Genomic DNA, 27,741 nt, shown 5'->3' with positions numbered 1-27,741 from the left:
CCCCTAAATCATTCATATCCAGACCAGAGTATAATTGGTTCAATTTGCATGCAGCAGAATTGAATCATTGTCAATGGGGTTAAGGAGAAGGAACAGAGTTGAGCATAGACTTGCTTCATCTTCTCTAGCTGTGGACTGTATTTGGATTTTAGTTTTAATTGACCACATTTTTTTGAGGTGGTATTAAGTACTTCGTACCCCAAATAGGTCAATGCTGATACCCATTCTAGGGGCTCATTTCCTACCTGCCATGTCATTACTTTAGTTTTTTTTTTTATAGTGGAATAAATGCAGAGTCTTGATTTGGTGCCATTTGTTTTTAAATTATTTTCCACCGTATATGGCTGGAACAGCGCCAGTTTTCGCTGAAGGCCGAAGGGCGTGAGGTTGAATAAGACAATTATATTGGCAAATGCAATCCAGTCAAGTGTGACTGAGCCCAACCTGACTGGATTGGTTCTGCCTCCCCTCCACACTTGCTAGATCTGCCGTATACAGGTTGTAGAGGGTTGGTGCCACCACATAGCCCTGCCTCAGCCCCATGAAGGTCTTAATTGGCGCTGTCGTTGAGACCACACCGTCCAGCCGTACCCTTCAGTCTGTATCTACATGTAATAGACTCAACAATCCAACCAGGTGGATTGACAGCCCAGCCTGCGGCCCTCATATGTGCTAACGTGAAGGCATTTAGTGGAGTACCCATCCCAGCTCTGAAGCCTATTTGACAATCTGACGAGGTTATTTTTATTTATATGGATATTTAGCTCCCTCAACAGCAAAGTTCCAAAGATTTTACTGGAAGAGTCCAATAATGATATGGGCCTGTAATTTGACGTGTTTTGTATGTCCCCCTTCTTGTATTTGGGGACTACTAATGATTGTCTCCAGTTATCAGGCACCTCTTGAGTCCCCCCATACATGTTGGAAGAGCTGGAATAGGGGAGGGGCCCAGATTTCCCTATTCTCTTTGATGATAAAAGGCGGGTTATCTGGTCCTGGTGCTCTTGAGGGTAGCCATCCCAGTACTAGACTACGTATGGGAGGAAGGCATTCTGCTAATGAGATGACCCTTTTCAGAATTTCGATCGAAAAGGTTGCTTTGAGAAGTTCAAAGCCTCAAAGTATGCCAACATGCTTAAATGGGTAAACTACAGTGGAATCAGTGATATCTACAGAAGTAAAAAGATGTGCCAATCCATCTGCTAAATGCTTTGTTCCCCCCTGACAATGAAGGCAAGAAAGTCTTGTCACGGGCTACCACAGTAAAAGCCGCTAATGCCATTGCCATCATGGGAAGGTCTGACAGGGCAATGTTGCGCTGAATAGCTCCTTTGTTACATCACCTGCCAGAGGCTCTAAAAATTATCAGAGAAGGAACTTCCTACCACAACATAAATATTGCTTTCCTCTTTACAGAGACACGTAATAAACAAATTACAATTGGAGCAGTGTTATAGACTGGGATGGTTGTGCTGTACAATCTGCCTGCCAGTTGTGCAAGCTAAGATGCGTGATATGCCTTTTGAAAAACTGTTTGTAAAGGCAAACAAGTCGGGTAAGGACCCCACTGTGTCCTTTGTATTGTTACAATACAAGAAAATCAATCAGCCTGTTCGGGACACGTCGGGAAATTCATCCTCTGGGATGAAAGGCAGACAATCCTATCACTATCAGCACTTCCAGACCCAGGGTTATTGCCCGATATACAAGAGCACAAGACTGAGTTTTGTTCCAATGAAGGGGCCATTCTAGAAAACTACAAATTGACTCCCAAGCTTCAACTGCCCACCCTCATGCACAGCGCTGCGGTGGTCGGGGTTGTGGTGGCGGGGATGGTCCTATGCCAGAACTCTACACTGAATGGACCCAAGTAGATTCTACAAGGGGGTGCCCCAATTGTAAAATAAGTCACATTCTAGAGTTCAGGGAAAAGCCTCCAAACGTACCTCGACCCTAAGAAGATCTTGACCAGTTCTAGCTCCAGCAGGAAGTTACAAACATGTTTAAAAAAAAAAAAAGGCTTCCATTGAAAGAACTCCTTAAGTGGAATGGGGATGAGGCGTGCATTCCAAGTACTTGGTTGTCATGAAACCAGACCTAAAGTGCAGCCCCAGTCTAGACCTAGGAACATTAAACAAATTCATTAAGAAACAGAAATTCAAAATGTTCACTTTACTAGACCTTATCACTGCTGTCAAAAGCAATGACAATTTGTCATCGTTGGGGGTATAGGACACATTTCTTTAAATCTTATTATACATCATTACCAGAGAACGCAAGCATAAAACAGTGGATATGGCTTAATGTGGTCTGAAACCAGTTGATAGTTCTTCTATGGCAGGCCAATTTTATATGTTTCTAGTCATTGCCTCTTGCTGATGTCTTTTATAGACCTATAACGAGTCCCTCATTCCCACCGCCTTCCCTTGTATTTAACACAGGGAAAGTAGGATGACCCCGAACGGGTTATCAGGCACTCAGTGTTTAGTCTCCTATTGTTCATGTAAAGCGTCTGTTATTATCACAGACTGACAGATTCTTAAGCATGGTGGGTTGAAAGAATTGTTGTTCCCTTGTCACGGATGAACTCATGTAAGGGGAGCCATAACATGAGATACTTTTCTAAGTCGCTGTAGCCAGAGCGCCAACTTTTTCCATGGCTAATATACCCCATACCTTTACCCACCACTATGCTATGGACGGGCCCTCCTCAGTTGTCCATGCTTGGGCTAATGTAATTTGACTGCTGCTTATAAGAGTGTGATTAATGTTGCTCTAGGTCCACTAGCCGAGTAGGCGTCTTCGTCTGTTGTGCCCAGCAGCACCACCAGCGGTGAGTTGGTAGTTTTGCACCTGTAATCCCTTTAATGTAGCCCAATATCTCCTTGCAGTAAAATCACATCTTTGAGTATGACCATCTCATATGGCCCAGATCCCCCAGAGCACCGCATTTCCTCCAGCAGAGAAAAGACAATTTGGGCTTCATTTTGTTTAAGCGCTGGGGGATTTAGGTACCATCTGTAGCAGATTTTTGAATGATGACTCTTAATGGCCGTACACTTGGAGGCCCTATGTGCTGGTACCCCGATTTGTCCACATACCTCTTCTGAGATTTCTGTATCCAGGTCTTTCTCCCACCTCTCCATATATAGTAGCCTATCTTTCATCTGAGCATTGTCTAGTAGGCGATTTAGTCGAGAAACACCTTTCATTGCCCCTCCCTCTTTCATTGTCAGTTCCAGCCCCATCGGTGTCCGTCTGCCAGCTTCTTTCACTTCCTTCTGGGATATCCAATGTCTAATCTGGACATATCTATAGCGTTCCCCCTCGCCAACGTGGAACCTGGTCCTGCAGTCTTAAGAACAGTGGCTGCCCCCATGATAAACATCTATCAGTTGTAAGGCTGTGCGCCCCCACCCCATTTATCCCAAATTCCTTTGCTCCAGCCTGGGGAGAACTCCTATTAAAACCCTATAGGCTATAGGTACCAAGGCCTGGGGTCAGCCCCTTCATTTGCATCGCCTTATCCCATCCTTGTATGGTATTGTGGGTGGATTCGAACAGTTGCTCTCCCGCCTGCTTAGCCTTTCCGTCCCATGAAGGGGACATGCTTAATTGTATTATGGTCACCCCTTGTTCTACTTTGCATCATCCTTTCCCTTTGGTTGCCCTCTGCCCAGTGTAGCATGGGAGCTAATTGTGCTGCTAGCATATACCGTTTTAGTTATGGTGCTCCCAATCATCTGGGCTCTTAACAGGACCGCTCTAGAGACCCTCGTCATTTCTTGTGCCATATGAATCTTAAGACTGCTGTTTGTAGTGTTTTGACCATCTGCATTGGAATTCTGATGGGGGAGTGCGCTTGAACCATAAAGGAGTCGGGGTAGTAGTCATTTTCACTGCAGAGATTCTAGTGACCTGTCAGAGTTCCTGATTATCCCATCTGTCTAGTCATCCAGAAGTTTGTTTGCCCCATATAGGTCCTTGTATGGTTTATTTAATGTTATCCCCAGGTAATATATCCCTTTCTTCTCCCAGATCAGTGGAAATGCCTTACTTAGGTCAACTATGCTAGCAGGTCTGTCGGACACCGTTGAAGGCTTTAGATTTCGAATACTTAATAGTGAAACCAGAGACCCCTGCAAATTCCTGAAGTCTTGTCATAACTTTTGGCATAGTCTGATTCGTGTCCCTCATGATAAGCAGGATATCGTCGGCATAGAGGGCAATCTTATGTTCCATCTTTTTGTACTGTACACCCAATATCCCCTGGTCTTGCCTGACCATTGCTGCTAATGGTTCCATAGCCATTGCGAATACTAGAGGAGACAGTGGGCATCCTTGTTTCGAGCCCCGTGGGATATCAAGCCTTGCCGTGAGTTTCCCATTAATCAAGAATTTAGTAGAGGGGATCTGAAAGTTAGCTAGGACCATCCTAATAAATGTTGGACCAAATCCAAATGCGGCTAGCTTTTGTTCAAGGAACTGCCAGTCCGTACTGTCCAACGCCCACCTTGCGTTCAAAGCGGCTATCGAGAACCTTTTGTCTGACTTGATCCCTATATCGGTTATGTCCACTGCCCGCCTTGAGTTATCCTGTGCTCGTCTTCCCAAGATGAAGCCCGATTGGTCCTTGTGGATCACATATGGCAGGATTTATGCATGCAATTTAGCATCTTCATTAAGTAAGGAAATGGGGCGATAATTAGAGCAATCAGTGGACTTTTTCCCGGTTTCAATATTGGGTTTGTGTTGGAGATGCTCATGTCACCAGAGACCACTCCTAGTTCCCTAATTCTATTAATAATCCGGGTCAGCGGCCTTGTAAGCTTTGTCCGAAATGTCTTGTAATAGCCATTTCCTAGACCATCGGGCCCTGGAGCTTTATTAGCTGGAAAGGAGCTAATCGCCTCCCCTTGTTCTTCCTCTGTGATGGAGTGCTCAAGGCGTCCCCTATCTTCCTTCGTTATTTTGGGCAATTCTACCTCTTGGATATATTCCAGTTGCCGGGATATGTCTGTCTTCCCTTTTCAGTAGCCCCTTATGAAATGATTCTACTATTGCCAAATTGTCCTCTGTCCATCGTAGTTCCCCTGATTCATTCTTCAGCTGTGTAACAGTTACTTGCCTGTTGCTTTTGTAGTTTAGCGGCGAGGAAACAAATGGCCTTTACCCCCTTTTAATATGTCTGTTTCACCCTTGGTAGTGCCTGGTCGAATCAATCTGCCATATGGGCCTCCAATGCGCTCTGGCCTTCCTTAAGTTGCGTAGTGTCTTAAGTATTAGTTTCTCCTTATTTTGAGTTTCCATTTCTTTTACCTCCCTCAAGTGTTGCGCTGTGGAGCTCACGTTTCCTGAAAAAAGCGGTTGTTTGAGATACAAATCCCCCCACTCCCTAACTACGGCTTTACTCGCGTTCCAGATCACCCTCCAATCTATTCCTTCTTAATCATTTTCTTTAAAATAGTTAATGCCCTTCTCCATATGAGACCTCAGGGCCATGTCCCTAAGGACTAATTCATTCAACCTCCACTGCCTGGGCACATGCTTTTGGGGGTCTGTTGAGGTCTATCTTGATGGACACTGGGGCATGGTTTGAGAGGTATTGCGTCCCTATTTCGATTGGATTAGCGTGGTAACCCTAATACTATGTCAATACTAGAAAATCCTCTGTGTGCCGCTGAATAGTATGTATTGTTCCATATCATGGAAGTCTCTGAAGAATGTCCCCATTGTTTGTCTGTATCCGTTGTCATTACTTGTGGCGGCCAATGTCTTTTCTAGTGTGGGTTTCATTGCACAGTTCAAGTCACCGACTATTACTATTTGGCCCTCCCACCATCCTCCAATTTATCATAGCAATGTGGTCAAGAACGGGTATTGCCTTTCGTTCGTGGCATATAGTGTGATCAAGGTGAATAACTCCCCTTCCAGTATACCCTTAAGCACTAAGTATATACCCTCTAGGTCCATGTACAGGAATGTCTTCCGGAATCCTGCCCCTCTGCGCATTATAATCTACTGAATCTATAATTCACTAAATGTGAAATAATGGAAAGGGAGTGTGCTGTGAGGTGAGATTGTCATCCCACCTGAGAATATGGGTCATCCCTCCCATGTATACTATTCCCTTCAAAATTTTCCAAAACATACCCACCCATCTTAACAATAACACAAGTGTATTAATTGCAAATCAGGTATTCCCAACATGCACGTCTTGAAACAGGCCAGATTTCCGTCTCTTCGCTCCCCCTCCACCCCCAAATCCTTATCGCTCTGTGGTTCGTTCAAATGGGGCCTAGTGTCTCGGGTCCCTTTGTAGTTTATGTCGCTCTGTTGTTCATCACATTCACTTTTCAGTTGGGCTTTCTCAGCGGGTCCCTGCTTCAGGTGTCCTCTGATAGATTGGGGGCCCTTCCCTCTCTCCTTGGGATAACAGCGGACTTGCTGCAATCCACCCTTCCTGAGCATATGCTGTGGACGTGCCCACCCCCGCGCCCCCCCCTCTCTGGGGTGAGGTTTGTTCCGCAGAGTGAGGGTCTTGCTGCTCCATTAGGCCTGACATTTCCTCTTTTTTCATCACATGGTGTTCTTTACCTTGGTATTCGAATCTGACGCCACAGGGGTAGGTCCATCTATACCGTATACCCTTCTGTTGCGTTCAGGCCCTCGCTATTCTCAGGCACTTGCGTCGTATTAAGGTTGCAGGAGCCGCATCTTGATAAATTAATATGTTGGTTTCTTAGAATCTAAGAGGCTCCTGTTTCCTGGACTCCTTCATGATTTGTTCCTATAGCTCAAAGAAATGCACTCTTGTAAGCACAGCTGGTGGCAAGTTCTTCCTTTGTTGGTAAGCTGTATAGCCTGTATGGGTTCTATCCAAAACAATCTCCTCTTCTTTTGAGTCTGCAAGTAAGCGATGGAATAATGCCTGCACATAGCCTTTCAGATTGCTTTCTGGGACTGATGTTGGTATCCCTTGTAGTCTAATGTTATGCCTGGACCTGTTTTCGGAGTCCTCTTCCTTGTGCACCAGCCACTCCATTTGCTGTTCCATTGCCTCCATCCGTTAGCTAGCTCCTCTTGCTCAAAACCCTGTTCGCATAGCCTCTGTCATCAACCCTCCTTTCAACTGCTACTTTCGAGGGGATTGGGTCCTCCGACGTATTCCATATCTATGACAGGTAATGTCCACAGCTGTGCTGCTTCGGAAAGTCTTTGGCATCTGCGTCCTGCGTCCATGATGTCGATGCGCCGTCCCCGAGGACGACCTCCGACGGCAGACGTCACCCGATGTGATAAGTAGGACGCACGACACCCTTAGCCTCAGTTCCGTTTTTTCCGTGAACGTGTTCGCTTCGTGATTCTCGGTACGCCTCGACTCGTTGGAGTTGCTGTTTGCTATTCTCGGTTTGTTGAACCTGTTCGGTTTGATTGTGAAGACCTGTTCGTGGCGATGTCTTTCTCGTCTTCAACCCCGCGTCTGGGCTTCAAGAACTGCGGGGAGTGTGGGTCCAAGATGTCGGGCGCGGACTCGCACGACGCCTGCCTCTGGTGCCTCGGGGAGGCCCACGATACGGACGACTGTGTCGACTGCCAGTCGCTCACTGCAAAGGCCTTGTGGGAACGCAAGAAGTTGTCGGTAGGCCGGGTGTCTAAGCCCCAGAAGTCGAGGTCTGCGGGGCTTTCGACCGATGACTTGAGGGGTGACTCTCCGTGTCGTCGTCGGAAGTCCGGTGGGTCTCCTTCCAGGAGTCGGTCTCGCCACTCCTCCGCCTCTTCTAGGCATTCCAGGAAGCGCCGGCATAGGTCGCCTTCCCTGTCCTCTTCCGAGGACTCCGCCCATCGGCGGGTCGCTTATCCCTCCATGCAAGCAACACCGGAGGAATGGGCTTCTTTCGGGAAGCAGATGTTAGCGTTTCTGGAATCGCAGGGCACCGGTCCGTCCGCGCCTCCGAGTGGGGTCGGTCGGCACCGGTCGAGAGACACCGCCCATACGCCTTCGGGCTCGGGTGGTCGGCACGGCTCGCGGGAGAGGTCCCGCTCGGACGAGGGTAGCCGTTCTCGCCATGCCCGTTCCAGGTCCCGGTCCTCAACGCGCTCGAGACCGCGTTATCCTGTGCAGTCTTCGAAGAAGACGTTGACGCCTGTGGCGCCGAGGTCGTCGATGATTTCTCTCGAGGCTCCGCCTCCGAGGGGGTCGTCGTCGGCACCCAGGTTGTCGAGAGACACGCTCGGAGCTCCGGCTTCGAGGACTGTCGACGCCGCAGATGCTGGAGGGGTTGCAGATGACGTCGACGCCTTTTCTGTCGACGCCGACTCGTTTGGCACCCTCAACGTCTTTCGAGGCGGTGATGTCGGAGGGGCCCCGTGGCACGGGGTTTGCCCCTAGAGAGGCTCTGGCTAAGGTCCGGCACTGCTTTGGTCCACAGAGGTCTTCCTCTCCCCGCCTGGAGTACATTTCAGAGGGTGATGAAGGCTCTGATGGCGGCCTGGTTCCGGTTACGGTTCCAGATGACCTTATCTCGGGCCATAGCCAATTTGATGACCTGAGGCAGTCACTGCATGATGCCAGTGGACTGGACACCTCTCCGGAGGTGGAGTTTTGTTGGCCGGAGCCTGGCACTCATGCCGATTCTTCATATCGGCGCCTTATGTCTCGGGTTACCGAGTACTTGGGTTGGTCAGCTCCTCCAGGGGAGTTCGTTCAGGATGATCTCACGGACATCCTTAATCTCGGTCCACCCACTGACCCGGTTTTGCCTTTTCATATGGCTCTGCAGAGAAGGGGGGCAACAGCGGCGGCTTGGACTGCTCCGGTGAGTCTCCCGGCAGTGGGCAAGTCTTTGTCGCGAAAATACCGTCCAGCCAGTAGCGACCCCTGCTACTTGTCTAGGCACCCCACCCCGGAGAGTTTGGTGGTGCAGGCGGCTACTGCCCCGGCAAAGCAGGCGTCGTATCCTACCATCCCTTCGGATAGGGACGACAAACGTTTTGACGGCTGGGCGAAGAAAGTGTTTTCTTCGGGGGGGTATGGCGCTTTAGGCGGCCAACTCCATATGTGCCTTGTCTCGTTTCACACACACTCTGTGGAACTGTGTTGCTTTAGCGGCTGATCATATTCCCGAAGGGGACTAACGGGATGGTTTCCTTGCTATGGTTCAGGATGGCAAGGATGCTATGTGTGAGGCCGTTCAGTCGGGTTTGGACTTGGCGGATTGTGTCAGCCGGTCCATGGCGGCGAGCACCGTAATGCGCAGGTTTCCGTGGTTGCGGAAGTCTGGGTTTGCTCCTGATGTGCAGTCCCGGCTCCTCAACATGCCTTTTGACAGTGAACACCTTTTTGGCAGTAAGGCTGACGAGAGCCTTGAGAGGTTGCAGACCTCCAAAGCTGCAGCGAAGTCGTTGGGCGCTGCAGTTCGCCAACCTCCGCCTTTTCTTCCTAGGGAACAGCAATGTAGGGGTGGTTCCTTTCGCTATTACTCGTCCTTCAGTAAAGCGAGGGGAGCTAGCAGTCAGAGGCCATCGGAAAAGTACCAGAGGTGGAAACATGGGTACTCGAGGTGCCAAGGCCGCTCGGGCAGTTGCCTCTTTGCCCCCAGGCAACGCCGCAGCCGCTACCACTCAGTCATGAGGCCGGGTCCCATGGTTCGCCGGTTGGGGGAAGGCTGGCGCAGCATCTTGTAGAGTGGCAAGCCATTACTTTGGATGTGTGGGTTCTGGAGATCCTAACCCACGGCTACTGTCTTCCTTTTCGGCAGAGGCCTCACGACAATCCACCAGGGAACCTCTTTGAAGTGTCCGGATCCGCTCCATTCGCAGGAAATTCAAGCCCTGCTGGAGAAAGGCGCCATAGAACTGGTGCCTGTAGCGGAGAAGAAAAATGGATGGTTTTCCCCTTATTTTTTGATTTCGAAGAAAGACGGGGGATTGAGACCTATCGTGGACTTGCGCGGTTTGAACAAACTCCTCAGGAAGGACAAGTTCAAGATGATGACTCTTTCTCAAGTCCTCCAGGCACTTCAACTTCAGGACTGATTGGTGTCTCTCGACCTCAAGGATGCTTACTTCCATGTGCCGATCCATCCCAATCACTAGAAGTACCTGAGGTTTGCGGTTGGCGACTCGCACTTTCAGTTTCGGGTCCTGCCGTTCGGATTGACCTCCGCCCCGAGGGTTTTCACCAAGCTCATGGTGGTGGTGGCAGCGCATCTCAAGAAAGGGGGGATTCACGTCTACCCCTTCCTGGACGATTGTTGATCAGGGGGAGCTCTCCCGAGCAAGTCCTGGATCATCTGTCCATCACCTGCCACTCCCTTCACAGGCTGGGCTTCTCCCTCAATTTAAAGAAGTCCCATTTGACACCAACGCAGCGGCTCCAGTACATCGGAGCAGTGTTCGACACGTCCCTGGGGCAGTGTTTTCCTTCTCAGGTGAGGGCTCTTCACATTCAGCAGATGGTGCACAAGTTTCAGTTTGCCCAGATTCTCCCAGCGTCCGAGTTCTTGAGACTGCTCGGCCTCATGGCATCCTGCATTCTTCTGGTGCCAGAGGCTCGTCTGCGGATGAGATCTTTGCAGTGGGCACTCGAGCTCCAGTGGTCTGTCCTCCGGCAGGCTGTCGGACCCTGTTCAGCTGCTGGCCTCGGTAGCCCGGGACCTTCTGTGGTGGGCCGTCAAGGGCAATCTGATGAAGGGGGCCCTTTTTTGGCTGCCCTGGCCGGAGGTGACGATCGTGACGGACGCATCCCTCACGGGATGGGGAGCTCATGCCAACGAGTTGACAGTCAGCGGTCGTTGGTCTCCGTCGGAGTCCAGACTCCATATCAATCTGTTGGAGCTGAGGGCCGTCAGGCTAGCCCTGAAGGCTTTTCTGCCGACTGTGCGCGAAAAGAGTGTCCTGATTCTAACGGACAACATGGTGGCCATGCACTACCTCAACAAAAAGGGGGGGGCAGGTCACTTCCACTGCAACGAGGCGATGCAGCTCGAATTCTGGGCCATCCAGCAGGAATTTTCGATCTCGGCTGTTCATCTGGCCGGAGACGACAACGAGACGGCGGACGCTCTGAGCAGGCAGAGCCCGATCTCTCACGAGTGGGAGCTGGCTCAGGAGATTCTCCTGGAGATCTTTGCCCTTTTGGGGACCCCTCAAGTGGATCTCTTCGCCTCCAGTGTCAACCGGAAGTGTGAAAGATTTTGCTCACGGGAATTTCCTCCAAAAGGAGCCTTAGGAGACGCGTTCGTGGTGGAATGGTCATTCCCACTGCTGTACGCGTTTCCTCCGGTCCCCGTCATCCCGCAAGTGCTGCGGAGGTTATGGAGGTTCGGTTACCGGATGATCCTCATTGCTCCGGCGTGGGCCCGGAGGACGTGGTACCCGGACCTTCTAGACTTGTCCATCTGCCCTCCACGTCGTCTTCCCTACCGAGACGATCTGCTCTCACGGGAGAGGGGTCAGATTCTCCATCCAGAGGTCAGATCCCTCAATCTTCACCCTTGGCTTCTGAAAGGTTGAGGTATAAGGATTGGGACCTCCCTGAAGACGTGATGGAGGTGTTGCTCTCGGCCAGGCGGCCGGAAACAAAGTCTCTGTACCGTTGCTGTTGGAGAAAGTTCTGCGACTGGTGCAGAGTTCAGAATGTGGATCCTTTTGAATGTGACATTCCCATGGTTTTGTCTTTTTTGCTTTCTTTGGCCCACAGGGGCTTGCAAGTGGGGACCATTAAAGGTTACCTGACGGCGCTGTCCATATTTAAGCGCTCGTCTGAAGAGTGTTCCTATTTTAAGATTCCTTTAATTTCGCAGTTTTTGAAAGGGCTCACTAATGTGTTCCCTCAGTCACCTTTTTTGGTGTTAGGTTGGGATTTGAACCTTGTTCTTAAGTTTCTTATGGGTGCTCCGTTTGAGCCTTTACATTCTTGCCCTTTGAGGCTGTTGACTCTGAAAACTGTGTTTTTGGTTGCGGTTACTTCCGCTCGCAGAGTGAGTGAGTTACAGGCACTTTCAGTTAAGACACCCTTCACTGTGTTTCATAAGGACAGGGTTGCCCTTAGAGTTTGTCCTTCTTTTCTTCCGAAGGTGGTTTCGGAATTTCATTTGAGCCAGAAGGTTGTTCTTCCGGCGTTCTATCCTCCTCCACATCCTGGTAAGGAAGAGGAGAGACTGCATAGGCTTGATCCTCGGGAGAGCATTGAGCTTTTATATTTCGCGCATTTCCCGGGTCAGAGTGGACGATCAACTTTTCATTGGTTACGCTGGAAAGCATTTGGGACAAGCTGTGACGAAACAGACTTTGTCTCGTTGGATTATTTTAGCTATCTCCGAGTGTTACCGCTTGGCGGGTAAGGACCCTCCGGCTGGCTTGCGGGCCCATTCTACCAGAGGAGTGGCTGCGTCTACTGCCCTGCAGAGGGGAGTTCCTATTAGTCACATCTGTGATGCAGCCACCTGGGCTTCAGTACATACTTTTGTACGTCACTATTCCCTTGATTCCATCAGAGGGCAAGATCTGGCCTTTGGCAAGGCAGTTCAATATTCCGCAATTTGATTGGGCATGCTAAATTTGTATTCTAAATTCTTTCCCACCTCCTTGATTGCTTTGGGAGTCTGTCATAGATATGGAATACGTCAGAGGACCCAATCCCCTCGAAGAACAAGTTACTTTCTTACCTGGTAACGTTCTTTCGATGGGATGGTCCGACGACGTATTCCATATCGCTCCCTCCCTGCCTTCCCCACTGCAGAATTTCTTTTGCGATTGCAGCTTGTGTTCCGCAAGGCCTTGTGTGTCTGACTGGCAGAAAACTGGTGGCACACGTTCTGGGAAAAAACTGTAACTGAGGCTATGGGCGTCGTGCGTCCTACTTATCACATCGGGTGACGTCGGCCGTCGCAGGAGGTCCTCGGGGACGGCGCATCGACGCAGGCGCCAAAGATTTTCCAAAGCAGCACAGCTGTGGACATTACCTGTCATAGATATGGAATACGTCGTCGGACCATCCCATCGAAAGAACGTTACCAGGGAAGAAAGTAATTTGTTCATCTGTTTGCTCAAGTCTGTGATTGATTTAGTGAGGTTGAGGACACAAATCTTCAGTTCCTTCCTTATTTCTGCTGGCATTTCTTGGAGGTCGGAGCGGCGCCTTGTGGGGGGTGGAGGGCATCATCTGCGTCAAGTTGTTCTATGGTGGCTTCTCCTGAGTGGACCTGCACAGCTGTCTGTTGTTGCCGCTTCAGTTCCTTTAGTGCCTGCATCATTGCCTTAATATCCTACGACTGGAGGCCCTTTTGCTTGTTTGCCTGCATGGAAATTTATTTTGCTGTGCGCAGCACTTGCAGATAGTTATCTCTCTTCTATATATGCCAGTTTGTCCGGGCCCACGCATTTTCAGACTGGTCCTGTCAGGTTAGATTGCCTAGGGTCTTCTCTTTCTCATATTCCACCTTCCAGTGTCGCTTCCTCCGAGTCCTCCCTTAGGACCAGGATCTGCCTGTGAGGGAGAAAAATCTCCTTAAATCCGTAGTGGGATGGCTCTGGCTGGTGGCTTGGGGGTGATTACCACTAGTGGGGGACCCTAGGATATTCCCTTCCCTGTGGTGTTTGCTCCGTACCGTGTTTCCGTTGTTCCCCTCCAGAGAGGGTCCCTCTGCTATTTCCTTCCCCTTTTCAGGACTCTTGATGTTACACGGTCCGTCCCGGGGCGGTGTCTGGTGTCTGAATGGGGGATGGGAGTTCTGAGCTCTGCGTGTCATTGATCGCTTGCTCTGACCGCCTCACGTCCCTCTAAGGAGGTGAACCTGCTCTGCAATACCCTCCCTAGTGGGACCCCACTGGGAGAGATGTCACCCACCTTTGGGCTTCAAGCACTCCTGTTCCTGTGAGGAACTCTCAAAAGGATATATCAATTTTACCTCTTCATACATATCCTATGGAGATTTCTTTGAAGAAAATACCAGTGTGTGCTATTGTGAACCTGATCTATGAATGTTCTATAATAACTGGGACATGGATGATCCCCTATGGAGTAGAAGAGAAGCCATAGGAGACTGAGAAGAAGGAAAACAATGCTACGTTGGGAAAGGCCCAAAGGCTGAGTAGCCTATGAATGGCGGCCTTGGGGAGTTGTGGGTATTTGGTGTGGGGGGGTGGTCTAGTGATGATCAAGAGAAACCCACAAGCTAAAGGGCTCACACGCCAGCTATGCAGGGAGGCTGACTGCTCGATGCTGTGTACTGGAGAGAAACCAGGAAACTGAGAGATGCGCTGCTTTTCGCAGCAACTGTAGAGAGACGAGTAGTCGTAGGCACTGCGTCCCAGTAACTTGGTAAAGCGTAAGATGGAGAGTGGTGACGTGATTGCAAGGACTGAGTGGTGGAACATGGCTCCTGGAAACTATGCCGAGACCACTCTATCCCCACAGAACCAGAGTAGCTTCGAGTACGGCAGTACAGAGACGAAGACCCCGAAGGAAATAGCAGAAGCCAACCTGACGAGAACAAGAAAAGACCCGGAGAGACTGCAACCCCGGTGACGCTATCCCTACCAACCAAAGTTAACTGTGAAGACGGGAGACCTGGGAGGGAGGAGGGGGACAAATAACTAATATTGGAAATCTCATACTCGTCCCAGTACAGATCAAGGGAACATAACATTGAAATTCCCTGAAGCAGGTGAGTATCATCAGAATTGTTTATTTCCTCGGATAACTTTGAGAATCAAGGGAAATTCCTTGCGAAATTAGGACTACTACTAGGGTAGCATGATCTCATGGCTTAGTATCCAGCCGCTTTCCTTGACTTACTCCCAGGTTCATGATTACACCACTCAGCTTGCTTATTAAATTCTCCTACCGACAAGTCATTTTCACTATATTCCGGATTGGCTGTGCCATTCTCACCTGCATTATCACCCTTTAGCCACTGGTCACTCATGACGAGGTGGTAAAATGTTTCTTTGACCAGCATTAATTTGTTCTCCACCCCATGCCTTGGGGTTTGATGGTACCTTGTGCACAGCCCTTCCAATAAGTGTTTTTCCTTCCTTGCTTTGGGCTTTTGTTACTGTATGTTTATAACCCACCAGCCAAAGGTCTCCCCGCTGGGCCAAACTCTTCTCTAGTTTCCACAAAAAGTCTTGGACTGGAGTGCGATCAGTAAACTATCCCAGTCCTAGAAAGTGTGAAGTTTTGCATCCAGAAATAGTTTAAGAGCAGGATTTATTGCATGTTATCACTGAGAAACCTGAGGGTGTTCTCACTTGTAGGTCCCGGGGATCCTTTGTTCAGGTGACCAGGGATGGGCATTGCTCCTGAATCCCAACCCTGGGGGTGGACAAAAGATAAAGGATCACCTGGGCAGGGTGTCCTTGTGGACTGCAGGAGGAGTGCCCTCGGGAGAGATGTGTTATCCCCCAGCCCCTTTCCAGCACACCCCTATCCGACATCCCCTCAGTCTTCAGGGGATTTTCTAAACCAAGTCCCATCCTACCCCAGCACGTTCCCTTAAAGGAAGGAAGGCGAGAGCTTTATGGGAAACCAAAACCCATTTATCCACTACCATACATCTATCCTCCCGACCTGACATTTCTCCCAATTTTCACATAATTATCCAGGAACACTACAAATACCATGTGAGGATTAGTTTGCAAAGGTAGCGGGCGCCCCTCTCTCGACAGAACAAGGCCTGATAACCTGTTCAGTGGTTATTAACCACTTGAGAGTTCGCAGCCACTGCTTTTACTCACTGTGCCTTTCACAGATGGGAAATATCCATTTGCATATCAGTCTTTGTCCTGCCCAGGGGCAGTCCAGCACCGAAATGCAATGGCAATTCCAACCTGAACGAGAGTACCACCAGCAACCCCATACACGTGTTTCACCCTTGTTGGGGATCATCAGTGAGGTGAAGCTGATGCCTCTCTAAGCACAGTGAGAGGGAGACCACGTCTGGTTGCCCCCAGGAGACCTAGGGTTACCAATCCCAGGTTCCTTGAAATTTAGTTTGCAAAGGTAGCGGGCGCCCCTCTCTCGACAGAACAAGGCCTGATAACCTGTTCAGTGGTTATTAACCGCTTGCTGTGCTTAGAGAGGCATCAGCTTCACCTCACTGATGATCCCCAACAAGGGTGAAACACGTGTATGGGGTTGCTGGTGGTACTCTCGTTCAGATTGGAGTTGCCATTGTATTTCGGTGCTGGACTGCCCCTGGGCAGGACAAAGACTGATATGCAAATGGATATTTCCCATCTGTGAAAGGCACAGTGAGTAAAAGCAGTGGCTGCGAACTCTCAAGTGGTTAATAACCACTGAACAGGTTATCATGTCTGTTCTTGCGAGAGAGGGGCGCCCGCTACCTTTGTAAAAATATTTTTTAAGGAACCTGGGATTGGTAACCCTAGGTCTCCTGGGGGCAACCAGACGTGGTCTCCCTCTCACTGTGCTTAGAGAGGCATCAGCCTCACCTCACTGATGATCCCCAACAAGGGTGAAACACGTGTATGGGGTTGCTGGTGGTACTCTCGTTCAGATTGGAGTTGCCATTGTATTTTGGTGCTGGACTGCCCCTGGGCAGGACAAAGACTGATATGCAAATGGATATTTCCCATCTGTGAAAGGCACAGTGAGTAAAAGCAGTGGCTGCGAACTCTCAAGTGGTTAATAACCACTGAACAGGTTATCATGTCTGTTCTTGCGAGAGAGGGGCGCCCGCTACCTTTGTAAAAATACCATGTGAGGATTACCCCAAAGAAATTATGCACCAGGGATTCGATGGGCAGTCCCCATTTTGTCCCTGTAATGAGGCCAGGCAAGGTCAGGCCCCCCTTAACAATCATTCCCACCTGAAACCTGTTGAGGCTCCCAGACAGTATAAAAGACAGAGCACACAGGCACACTTTAAGCGAGATGGGGGATGCTGGAGGAACCACAGAGACCAAGAACGACAAGCCAGAGCAGAAGGAACCCTGAAGGACCCTGGGGAGAAGGACTACCCCAACACTGAGCCTGTGAGTACAGGGAAGTCCCCAGTATGGCGATGGAGCTCTGACTCCAGGGAGTCAAACAAAGGGCAGCTGGGGCTACCTGGCAGTGCTGAAGCCAGAGCTCCTCCCCTGGGCGAGACAATCAAGCCCAGGCCTCTTTGGGGCAGGTTGGAAGACCCTGACATCAGAAAGATATCCTATCCTGCAGCTCCCAAAACGTCCTGGATGCCATTTGGCGAAGTTGGCAAAATAGGAGCAAAACTCACTGTTGCATTCTGTGACATGAAGTCCAAAGACATACATTTCCATAAATCAAGAGTGATCCAGGCACTACTGAGGAGCCACTGAGAAGTCTGAGAGCAAGGCTGGGCACGAGAAAGGACAGCCCTTCCTGAATGGCTGCAAATTGAATTTGGGAAAGCTACGTGCATTGAAAGAGCAGAGGGCAGAACCACAGATCCTTCTCAGCACAGGACTGACTGGTGGAGAGGCGGGTGTGGAGCAAAGCAGGTGCTCCCGACAAGGTCTGCTAGGCAGTAGAGGTAGAGGCAAAGCGTGGAGGCTTCTAATCTCTTCTCTTCTCCCCTGTACATTGAATTTTTAGTTCTCCCACACACGGGTGCCTGGAGGCTGCCTGGTTTCCTCCCGGGTGAACAACGTTGTTGGGGAGGAGCAAGACTAGCACCGGAGGACCCACCTAATCCAGGCAAAAACTGATGAGAAAGAACCGGTGCGTTCTTGTGCGCAATGGGAGAGAGCCCAGTTTGTGACATTTCAAGTGATAACTGTGGCAAGTGACTCTTGCATTGTGGAACTTGTAGTTAGAGGAAACGGCTACAGAGAAAAGCCAGTAATAGAGTAGCAGAGTGGTCCGGCGAAAGGAAGTAGCCCACTCGAAAGTCTCTGCGAAATGGGAAATGGTTTTGTTATAAAGTGGCAAAGAAAATGAACTCTGAAATGCGCAATGGTCAAGATTAACACCAGCCAAAGGGGAAGTGAAAAGATGACTATTGAACTTGTGCTTATGATACTGAACTACCCAGACCAAGAGACACTGGGGCAAATAACACTCGAGTGTGAGCTGAAGGGAAAGTCGAAGTGGTCCTGTGGCGGTCTATAGTAAAAGGCTTGCACTTTCGAAAGTCTTCGACATCAGGAAAGGGTCAGAGGCCGAGTGAGGGAGACCTACGTGAATTATTTGTTGAACTGTGAAAGAACTTTTGGAACACTGGAAAAGGGACTTTAACGTGGAAGGCCAGACGGTCTTCGATCCACATTTTGAACTTCCTTTGTTTTGAGAGCCTGAGCCAGAGTGTCATCCTGTCTATGGGGGGCCGCCTTACTCAATGCTGTCCAGCGTGGGGAGTGCTGACTCGGCCATTACAGATCCATTGTTATAACACTGATTTTCATTTGCATACACATTCCCCTTTACCCACTTTTTATATAAGAGATGCGGCAGGTATTAGGTTTTGTTAGTATAGGCAATCTTGATTTGACAGAGACTGACTAGGACTGTTTTTTTTTTTATTTGATGGTAGACACTACTCTGATCATAGCTATAGGGCAAACCCTGAAAATTGAATAAAGGTTTTGAAACTTGTCCCACTTGTCACTTTCATACTTGTGAAACCATGCCTCCCGTACATCACATAGAACATTTTGCAAATGGTACCTCACCATTTTAGTTGATGATGCATTTCCTTTTGCATTCTCTTCTGCCGCAGGATCAGAGTGCTTCCTGGCGGTTGATTGGAAATTATGAGCCAATAAGTTGGGGAGCGGGGACCTGTAGCAGCTGGACAATGCTTTGTTTCGTGGGAAGTCTGGGGGTTTGGGGAGGGCTTCTCAGATGACTTGCTGCATAATTCTTATTTTCCAGGTGGGACGTTGAAGTGGGCCTTCAGAATTGTATCTTGTGTCTAAATCAGTGTATGCATGTGGAGACTGGCAAGTGTGTCATCTGTGGTTATGGGTTACTAGCATGTGGTTATGTTTGCGCTCACCTCATGTATACGTTGGTGGTGAAAAGCTGTGACCTGCTTTTAGGTGCCAGGAGATGGGCATTACGATTTTGTGATAAAAGTGGGTGATGAGGTGAAGCCTCTGACATAGGCTGGTATCTGGATGCCATGCAGATTGAGCGAAGGGGGACCCTTTTTATCACCTTCCATGCAGGAGAGTTTAAGCTGTCCTACATACAGAGTTGCACAATGGAGGACCTAGGGCACACAGAGGGAATCTTGAGTTTGGATGGGCTCTGGGGTGTTTGCCCCCACACCCACCATCCCCACATAACGCCTCAAGTAGCTTTTCACCTCGCTGATTACTATCACTGGTCTCCAGAACCCCTCAGTGCCACAGAAGGGTCTTTAAGTGACTGTCGCATATCACATCAGTAAAATGGGTGAGCAAGCTCTTTTGTCTTTTGTCTGTTGTCTGAAGAGCTGTACACCATGTTCCATGAACAATAGATAGTCCACCCTGCTTCCACACAAATCGGGAAGTAATTTTTGGATAATTTTTAACAATTCCATTCACTGTGGTAAAGGGGACCCTGCTGGAATTATCTATCCACTGGAATAAGCAACTTTCATTTTTCTTTATTTTTCTTTTTTTTATTTTATTTTTTCATTCACTGACCCCCCATTCCTGAAAAACAGACTTCTGCTTTGTCCTGGTTGCATTGGCTGGTGTTATTGTACGAAATTGTGTGCTGTGTTTATGTATTGAATGGAAGTGGGGAGTGACTTTTTATATCTTGCTAGTAGCTTGCAACTTGAATTTGTATCTTAGGCAAGATTGTATGCAGGAACCCTGTGGAAGACTAGACCAGTCTCGTCCTCTTGGTATTGGGTAACCCACCTATTGGTATAGGTCTGTACTACACAAGTTGGTAGAGTGACTGACCAGCCAGACCTATCTCAAGAGGGGTAAATTAGAGCTATAGCATCGAAATACGCCCATACAAGTATCCAAATAACACTTGCACTCAAGGTTTTGTAGTAAAATAATTATTTAACGGTTAGTTCTAAATGAGCCTTCTTTAAAAAGGACAATATGCAAAAATCAAAATACACTTCCTACCACTTTCTCAGATTTAGAGTAAGCAAGTAGATACTTGTTAGAGATGCTGTCAATACATTTGCAACATCCTGGGGTGACTTCAGTCACTAGGCAGTATTGGTCTTTCTAGATCACCTTTTGGTACTTAATACATTCTGAGATTGTGAAAAAGGAAAAGGCCAGGGAAGGAAACATTTTAACAGGTTCCCAGAGCATGTGAGCACTTTGCAATATCCCAATGAAGTCTAGATAAGATGTTTCTCAGCAGTACAAGGAAGACTTATGCTCCACCTGTGAGGGACAGTTGGAGTCAAAGTCTATGGGTCAGAAGAGTCTGCAGGGAGCCAGGACAGCCAAAGTTGAATTGAACAATGTCTATGGATATGAGGCACTTTGTTACAAACGTCTTGCACAAAGTTGGAGAATTTGTAAGGAATCACTGTTGGGCCACAAGCGGGGTCAGAGCTGAAATCAACTCTGTAAGAAGCAGCTACTGCAGGTCTCAGGTGAGATGATGCATGCTACAGACAAGAGTTAAGTAACCCCAGAGTCCAAATCAGATCAAAAACACATGAGAGTGAGAAAAAGGTCTCACTCACTCCAGTATAAAAGTTAAGAGCCCTAAAGTGCAGCAAAAGCGCTTGGAGGGGTGGTTACTAAGGTTGAATGGAATTAGCACAGAAATTAGAATTCTCCCCAACAGTATCCCCGTGCAGTGATATTAATGTGGAGCAAGGGGAGCAGGTACCACAAGGGTGAACAGCTGTAAGGGTTCAAACGTTGATTGGTAACTGAAATGCAACCAGTTCTCATCCTTTGGTTTAATATTGTATTTCATCAACCAATACAACCTGGTTTTGAAAAAACAAAACCAAACCTTCCCTGACTGTGTTAATGTCACATATGTATGTTGTTTATGGCACCCGAAGGCCTCGGCAGTCCAAGATAGTTCCTGCTGTTTGTTTAACTTGCCAGGCTTGTCCAGCCTTCAAACCTTCAAAGAGGACCTAAATGGCACACTGTTATTTTCATCCCTGTGGTATTCATTTTGTATGCAGCCCGATGTCACATTGATGGTTTTGAGATTTTCCCAAGTTTACTGCAATTGACAAAGCAGTTTTGTGCTTTTTACGACAATCTGCATTGTCCCATTTAGATTATATGTGCTTATTATTCAAAACTGGTATGATTGTCAATTGGTGGTTTAGAGTTAAAATTCACATTTACACCTACTAGACACAAAGCGTGTTGAGCATACATATCGCAAAAACATTAGTATGTTTACACCATTTGATGTCTCTTGCATTGTATATGGCTAGGAGTTCATTCAATGCTTGATTTAACCCTTTCACTGTCGGAATATCATTTTCCTTGGGTATTTAGTGAAGGTGTTAATGGAAAATAATGCTTCTGCACTTGTCGTTTTGCACTGTTTTATTGACATTGACCACCACCTTGACTTTAATCCAGTGTATGTAGTATAATATAAAAATACAGAAATAATGCTTTATGCGCGAGTAATTGAACTTGGAAACATCGGGTAACTTAATTTTATTTTATCTTTTTTAGGCCTTTTGGACAATGTTATGATTTTCTAACGTTGCATGCAGTAAAGAAGTACTTCGTTCCAATTGTAGAAATGGTTCCCCAGTTTCTAGAAAATTTAACCGATGATGAACTGAAAAAGGAAGCCAAGAATGAAGCCAAAAACGATGCACTTTCAATGATAATCAAATCGCTGAAGAACCTAGCGTCTAGAGTGCCAGGACAAGAAGAAACTGTTAAAAGTTTAGAAATCTTTAGATTGAAAATGATACTTAGGTAAGATATAAACCACCCACCACCTTGTATAAGTTAATGGCCAAGTGTTTTGTGTGGTTTTGATATCCATTTGTTTTCCCTTATTCTTGCAGGTTGTTACAAATTTCTTCTTTCAATGGTAAAATGAATGCACTAAATGAAGTTAATAAGGTCATATCTAGCGTCTCCTACTATACACACCGGCATGGGAATCCAGAGGAGGAGGAGTGGCTCACAGCTGAACGTATGGCAGTAAGTGCTTGAGCATCATTAAAAATACATTATAGCTGCTGATTAACCTGATTGATATGGCACATCCATGTGGGTCCTTTTTTTTTTCTAATCAGTCTGTTCATGGATCCTCTTAGCACACTCCTTCTTGACTCCCAACATCTTAATATACCAATAGGTGCATGACATCCTGATATACCTAAATGTTAGCAACCCCGGGACCTTGCCTGCCTCTTAGCAAACCTTGCTACCATTGAAACACAGATGTCAGGAGCCTGCTTGAAACACAACTTTCTCCTCTGCCCTCCCATCCATGAAGGCTCCCACTCAATAGTGTCTGGACGGTATGCGCTTAGCCAGATTTACCCCAACTCACCAAAATCTCTTGGATTCATTGCACATCAACCCATTCTTTCAGCAACACATAGATAAATATGTGATAAACCTAGATAAACAAACAGCCAAGCATCCAATCACCTTTATTAGCTAGATCAAACTGTTCCTGTTGCCCCGGGACTTCTGAACAGTTGTGAGACTCTGTAATATCTTGTATAGATGGGGGAACTGCTTTACTAGCAAGGCCCCAAGCCGCACAGCTGGCTCCCCTTAATATGACACACCAAGCAGCAACACACTTAGTCATCGGTGCATGGAAGTTCAACCACATAATCCCCCACCACACAAAAGTTAAATTGGTTACCCTTACCAGCTAGGATGCTGTTAAAAAAGCCTGCATCACCTATAAGGTTACCTCGGTCTGCACACCACCGTAACTGGCGACCCAGTTAAATGCCTCGGGTGGATTGCAACATACGTGCAATAGAGCCACTGCCAGACTACTGACTAGACAGGCCTGCAAGGAGAACACTGAGAAATTGTCATTCTTCTGCTATGCTTTGCTTCTGTGGAATTCCATGCCAGTCGTAGTCCAGAATGCTCGCTCCCTCCATGTTCCATAAAGAGTTGAAAACCTGGCTATATGTCGCACCTTGACATTACCGTGACTGAGGCTCAACAGCCACAGAGTCACTATATGCAACCCAATGCTACAGTGTTAATTATTTTGTGTACGCACAGAGTACTGTGATAATGTCTGTCCCCACCCCCCAACACTTTTGCCTGTTAACGCGACTCTAATTCTGCTGTACAGCCTGCCACTGCTTTTGAGCTGTGGTCACGCTATGACTACTATAGCAACGGTTCTTTGCCCAAAAAAGTTTTAAAAAATTGACTTTACACTCGTCTGCTCCATTACATATATTTATTCTTGTTTTGAGTATTACTCCTAAATGCCATTGCTTCAACCCCACCTCCCCCCACATCACCTCGATTAATATTTAGATGGATACATACAAAGCCACATGTACAGAGTTGGCTTGCTTTTAAATATCCACACTTTTAGTAATGCCCACATGGATCCACAAATGCAAACCATTTCAAACCACATAGGTTTGGCTTGCTTACAGAATGACACATTAATTGGGTATGTTTTGAATATAGAGCTGGGTTTATTTTCAATCAACAAATAGAATGGTAAATCTGGTACACCACTTAAGTAAGCTGAATAATGTTAATATCCTAGCTTCGAATGGATTGTGTCCTCCCACGTATTCCTCATCTTGGATATATCCTTACCTTTAGGTTTCGCCTCAGAATTTATTTTCTCTTTCTCCAGCAGAGGGCGCTCCACGCGAGGTCGCGGCGTCGATGTCCCTCGGCGGCATCCGTCGAGTATCGACGTCATCCCTCGTATAAGAGCCTCGAGCGCGCCCGTTGGCCTCAGTTCCGTTTTTCCGTTAGCTTCGCTTCGGATCGAGTAAAACGGCGCTTCAGTATTTCGTGACAAAAAGCGACGTCGTCTTCCAACCCTTCCACGCGGAAGACAGGCTTTAAAAAATGCCTAAGATGTGGAAAGAAAATGTATTTGATGGATCCACATAAGAACTGTCTATGGTGCCTCGGCCCCCGACACCGATTGGAAGACTGTGGTTCGTGCCAGTCGATGTCCCACAAAGCCTTAATAGAGCATAGAGGTAAACTGGCGATGGGGGAGGGTTTATCGAAGCCTACTTTAAAAAAGAAAGACTCGGCCGAGTCTTCGAAATCTCAGCATAAAAGACATTCGAGAAGTAGATCAAGGAAATTTCCTTCTTCGTCTTCTAAGAAGGCGAAGAAAAGACTGCATCGATCTCCTTCATCCTCTTCGACATCTTCGGAATAGGGTGTAACATGCCCATCCAAACATGACTCTCCTAGAAAAAGGGAAGCCTTTCGAGCATCCATGTTAAAAAAAATTTGAGAACGCGGCCCAGACCCCCTCAAAAATAGCTAAAGAAGACCATGCTCCTGGTCACGGAAAATGTGACAGAGGAAGGTCCAAAACAAGAAAGCCTCATAAAAAGACGTTGGGAACGTCATTGAGAGATTCTTCTCGTTCACCTCGTAAGACAGATCTTTCGGTGCGATGGCGTCGAAAGATCATACACCATCGAAGTCGACATCAACGCTGTCGAAGACTTCGAAGCTCCTCTAGTCGACAACTCACTCGAAGGAAGCTACGTCGAGCTCGCGCTCGAAGACCACGAAGGTTCCTTCGATGGTTTCCACGGCTTCCTCGACGTTACGTCGAGATGGTCGAAAGTTCCTTCGACGATATCGAAGGAAGTGATTAAGACTTCGGCGCCATCGATGCTTTCGTCGACGCCCAAACCTCTATTGAAGGAAAGACCTGTAATGCCTGAAAAGGTTTTTCAACCTGAGTCGACGTGAGTTTTTCAGCACCATGTCATCCATATATGAGGGAGATTCATTAGAACAAGAGGACGTAACCTCTGCTGGTGTTATATATGGTACAGGATCTGTCCCAGAGGAATTAATCGATCCTCAATCAAGAATTAAAGATTTGCAAGAATGTTTGCAAACAGCAAGTGGCCTGGATACTTCTCAAGAGTATGAATCTGACAAACCAGACCCATCAGAACAAGAGGACATGTGTTATAGAAGACTCATGGGCAAAGTTAGAGTTTATGGGGTGGGGTAGGAGTTCACCAGTCAATCATGATGATGACATGACGGATATATTATCTGGAACACCCCAACCAGACCCCATTTTACCCTTTCACATTGCATTACAAAGAAGGGTTAGTTCTGCATGGGAACATCCTGAAGCCATAGGGGCTGTGAATAGAAGGTTTGTGGCAAAGTATAGACCTTGTACATCTGATCCGGAATACCTCAGTAAACATCCATCTCCGGAAAGCTTAGTAGTACAGGCAGCTACTTCCACAAAAAATGCTGCATACCCTACAATCCCTCCAGATAGGGATGATAAAAAAGTGGATGCATGGTCGAGGTAAATCTTTACATCGGGTAGTATGGCTTTGAAGTCTACTAATGTAACCTGTACTTTAGCAAGGTTCTCTTATACCCTGTGGGACTGTATGTCAGCGGCAGCTGAACACATCCCAGAAGGCAAAGAACGTGATGGCTTTGTAGCTATTATAAGGGATGGAAAGGAGGCTTCGGGAGAATGCCTTCAATCAGGACAGGACACAGCTGACAGTATCCGCAGGTCCATGGCAACTAGCACAGTGCTACGCAGATCTGCGTGGCTAAGAAAATCTGGGTTTGCTCCTGATGTGCAATCTAGACTTCTTAATAAGCCCTTTGATGGCTCGAGGTTGTTCGGTATCAAGGCAGATGAAAGTTTGGAGAAGCTACACACCTCCAAAGCGGCAGCAAAATCTCTAAGTGCAGCTATAAGACAACCTCAGCAACGCCCCTACACAGGCTCATCTTGCTGGAGGGGTCATCCTTTTCGCTATTATTCCTCAATTGGAAAAGGAAGAGGGCAGGTCAAAGAAAATTTCCTCGGAAGATCGGCCCCAGCAACGGCATCTGTACCATCAGCCGCTGCCGCAAAACCACTCTGAGGTTTTGACCCACAAGACCCCGGTGGGAGGCAGGATCTCACAGCATCTGAAAGAATGGCGGGGCATTACTTCAGATGCTTGGGCACTGGAAACAGTATCCCAAGGTTATTGCCTTCCTTTTCTAAAGAAACCTCAGAATCATCCTCCGGAATAAAACTCTGCCAAGCATCTGGATCCGCTCCTGTTGCAGGAAGTTTTAACCCTGCTGCAGAAAGGTGCAATAGAACCTGTAGCAGAGAGGAACAAGGGTTGGTATTCCCATACTTCCTTAGTCCAAAGAAAGACGGAGGACTGAGACCCATCTTGGACTTGAGAAACTTGAACAAGTTCCTAAGGAAGGACAAATTAAAGATGGTCATACTTTCTCAGATCTTTCAGGCTCTCCAACTACAGGACTGGTTGGTATCATTGGACCTTCAGGATGCTTACTTTCATGTGCCAATCCATCTCAAGCACAGAAAGTACCTGAGGTTCGCGATTGGCAATTCTCACTATTAGTTTCGAGTTCTGCCATTCGGGTTGACCTCCGCCCCAAGAGTTGTCACCAAGTTGATGGCGGTGGTGACAGCGAGTCTCAGAAGAGGGGAGGTTCATGTCTACCCCTATCTGGACGATTGGATGATCAGAGCAAGTTCTCCAGAACAAGCCCTGGATCACTTGTCCAAGACTTGTCACTTCCTTCACAAACTAGGTTTTTCTCTGAATTTAAAAAAATAAAACCTGATACCATCACAGAAGCTCCAGTTTATAGGAGCAGTCCTGGATACCTGTTCGGGCAAAGCCTCGCCTCCCGAAGAGAATTCACCACATTCGGAAGATGGTAATAAAATTCCAGAATGCCCAGAATCTTCCGGCCTTCGATTTTTCTCAGGTTGCTCGGTCTGATGGCATCCTGCATTTTCCTGGTGCCAGAAGCCAGATTGATAATGAGATCTCTTCAATGGGCTCTCAGAACGCAATGGTCCCAGTTCTCAGGGGAAATGTCAGATCTACTGCAGGTCCCAGCCCAAGTAGCACAGGATCTACAATGGTGGGCTTGCAGACATCATATCCTCAGAGGAGAATCTTTTTGGCAACTATGGCCGGAGATAACTGTAGCGACGGATGCCTCACTCACTGGGTGGGGAGCCCACATCAAAGACCTGACAATCGGCGGATGTTGGTCTCCATCGGAGTCCAAACTGCATATCAATCTTCTGGAGTTGAGGGCAATCAGACTAGCGCTGAAGGCCTTTCTGCCCTCTGTACGGGGAAAGAATGTTCTGATAATGACGGACAATACAGTGGCTATGTACTACCTCAACAAGAGAGGGTGAGTAGGGTCACTATCGTTGTACATAGAGGCGATGCAGCTCTGGTTCTGGGCAATACGAGAAGGGATCTCTATCGGCACTTCATCTAGCCAGAGAGCGAAACACAACAGCGGACGCCCTGAGCAGGCAGAGCACAGTCTCATCAGTGGGAGATAGTTCAAGAAGTCATTCAAGAGATCTTAGCCCTTTGGGGAACCCCTCAAGTAGATCTGTTCGCGACCGGGGTCAACCGGAAGTGCAAACTGTACTGCTCAAGGGAATTTCCCCTGAGAGGAGCTCTGGGGGACGCGTTTGTGGTGGAATGGGAGTTCGAACTACTGTACGCGTTTCCTCCAATCCCTGTGATCCTTTAAGTAATCAGGAGGTTGAGAAAGTTTGGGAAAACCATGATCCTAATTGCTCCGGATTGGGCCAGGAGA

At 47.8% G+C, this 27,741-nt stretch overlaps 1 protein-coding gene across 3 annotated transcripts in view; it reads left to right on the top strand.

The window, feature by feature from the left end:
• USP9X (ubiquitin specific peptidase 9 X-linked) overlaps positions 1-27,741 on the top strand; it is a 2,614,063-nt gene that overhangs the window by 525,153 nt on the left and 2,061,169 nt on the right. For all 3 annotated transcript variants that reach the window (XM_069636534.1, XM_069636533.1, XM_069636535.1), the window contains exons 8-9: positions 21,616-21,867; positions 21,960-22,098. In XM_069636534.1, the coding sequence (XP_069492635.1) occupies positions 21,616-21,867; positions 21,960-22,098 (391 nt within the window). The remainder of the gene's footprint in view (positions 1-21,615; positions 21,868-21,959; positions 22,099-27,741) is intronic.

The sequence above is a fragment of the Ambystoma mexicanum genome, chromosome 7p (genome assembly GCF_040938575.1).
Source record: "Ambystoma mexicanum isolate Mex_15411 chromosome 7p, UKY_AmexF1_1, whole genome shotgun sequence".
NCBI lineage: Eukaryota > Metazoa > Chordata > Amphibia > Caudata > Ambystomatidae > Ambystoma > Ambystoma mexicanum.
Note: the sequence above shows the minus strand (reverse complement) of the source record. Positions and strands in the feature narration are given on the sequence as shown.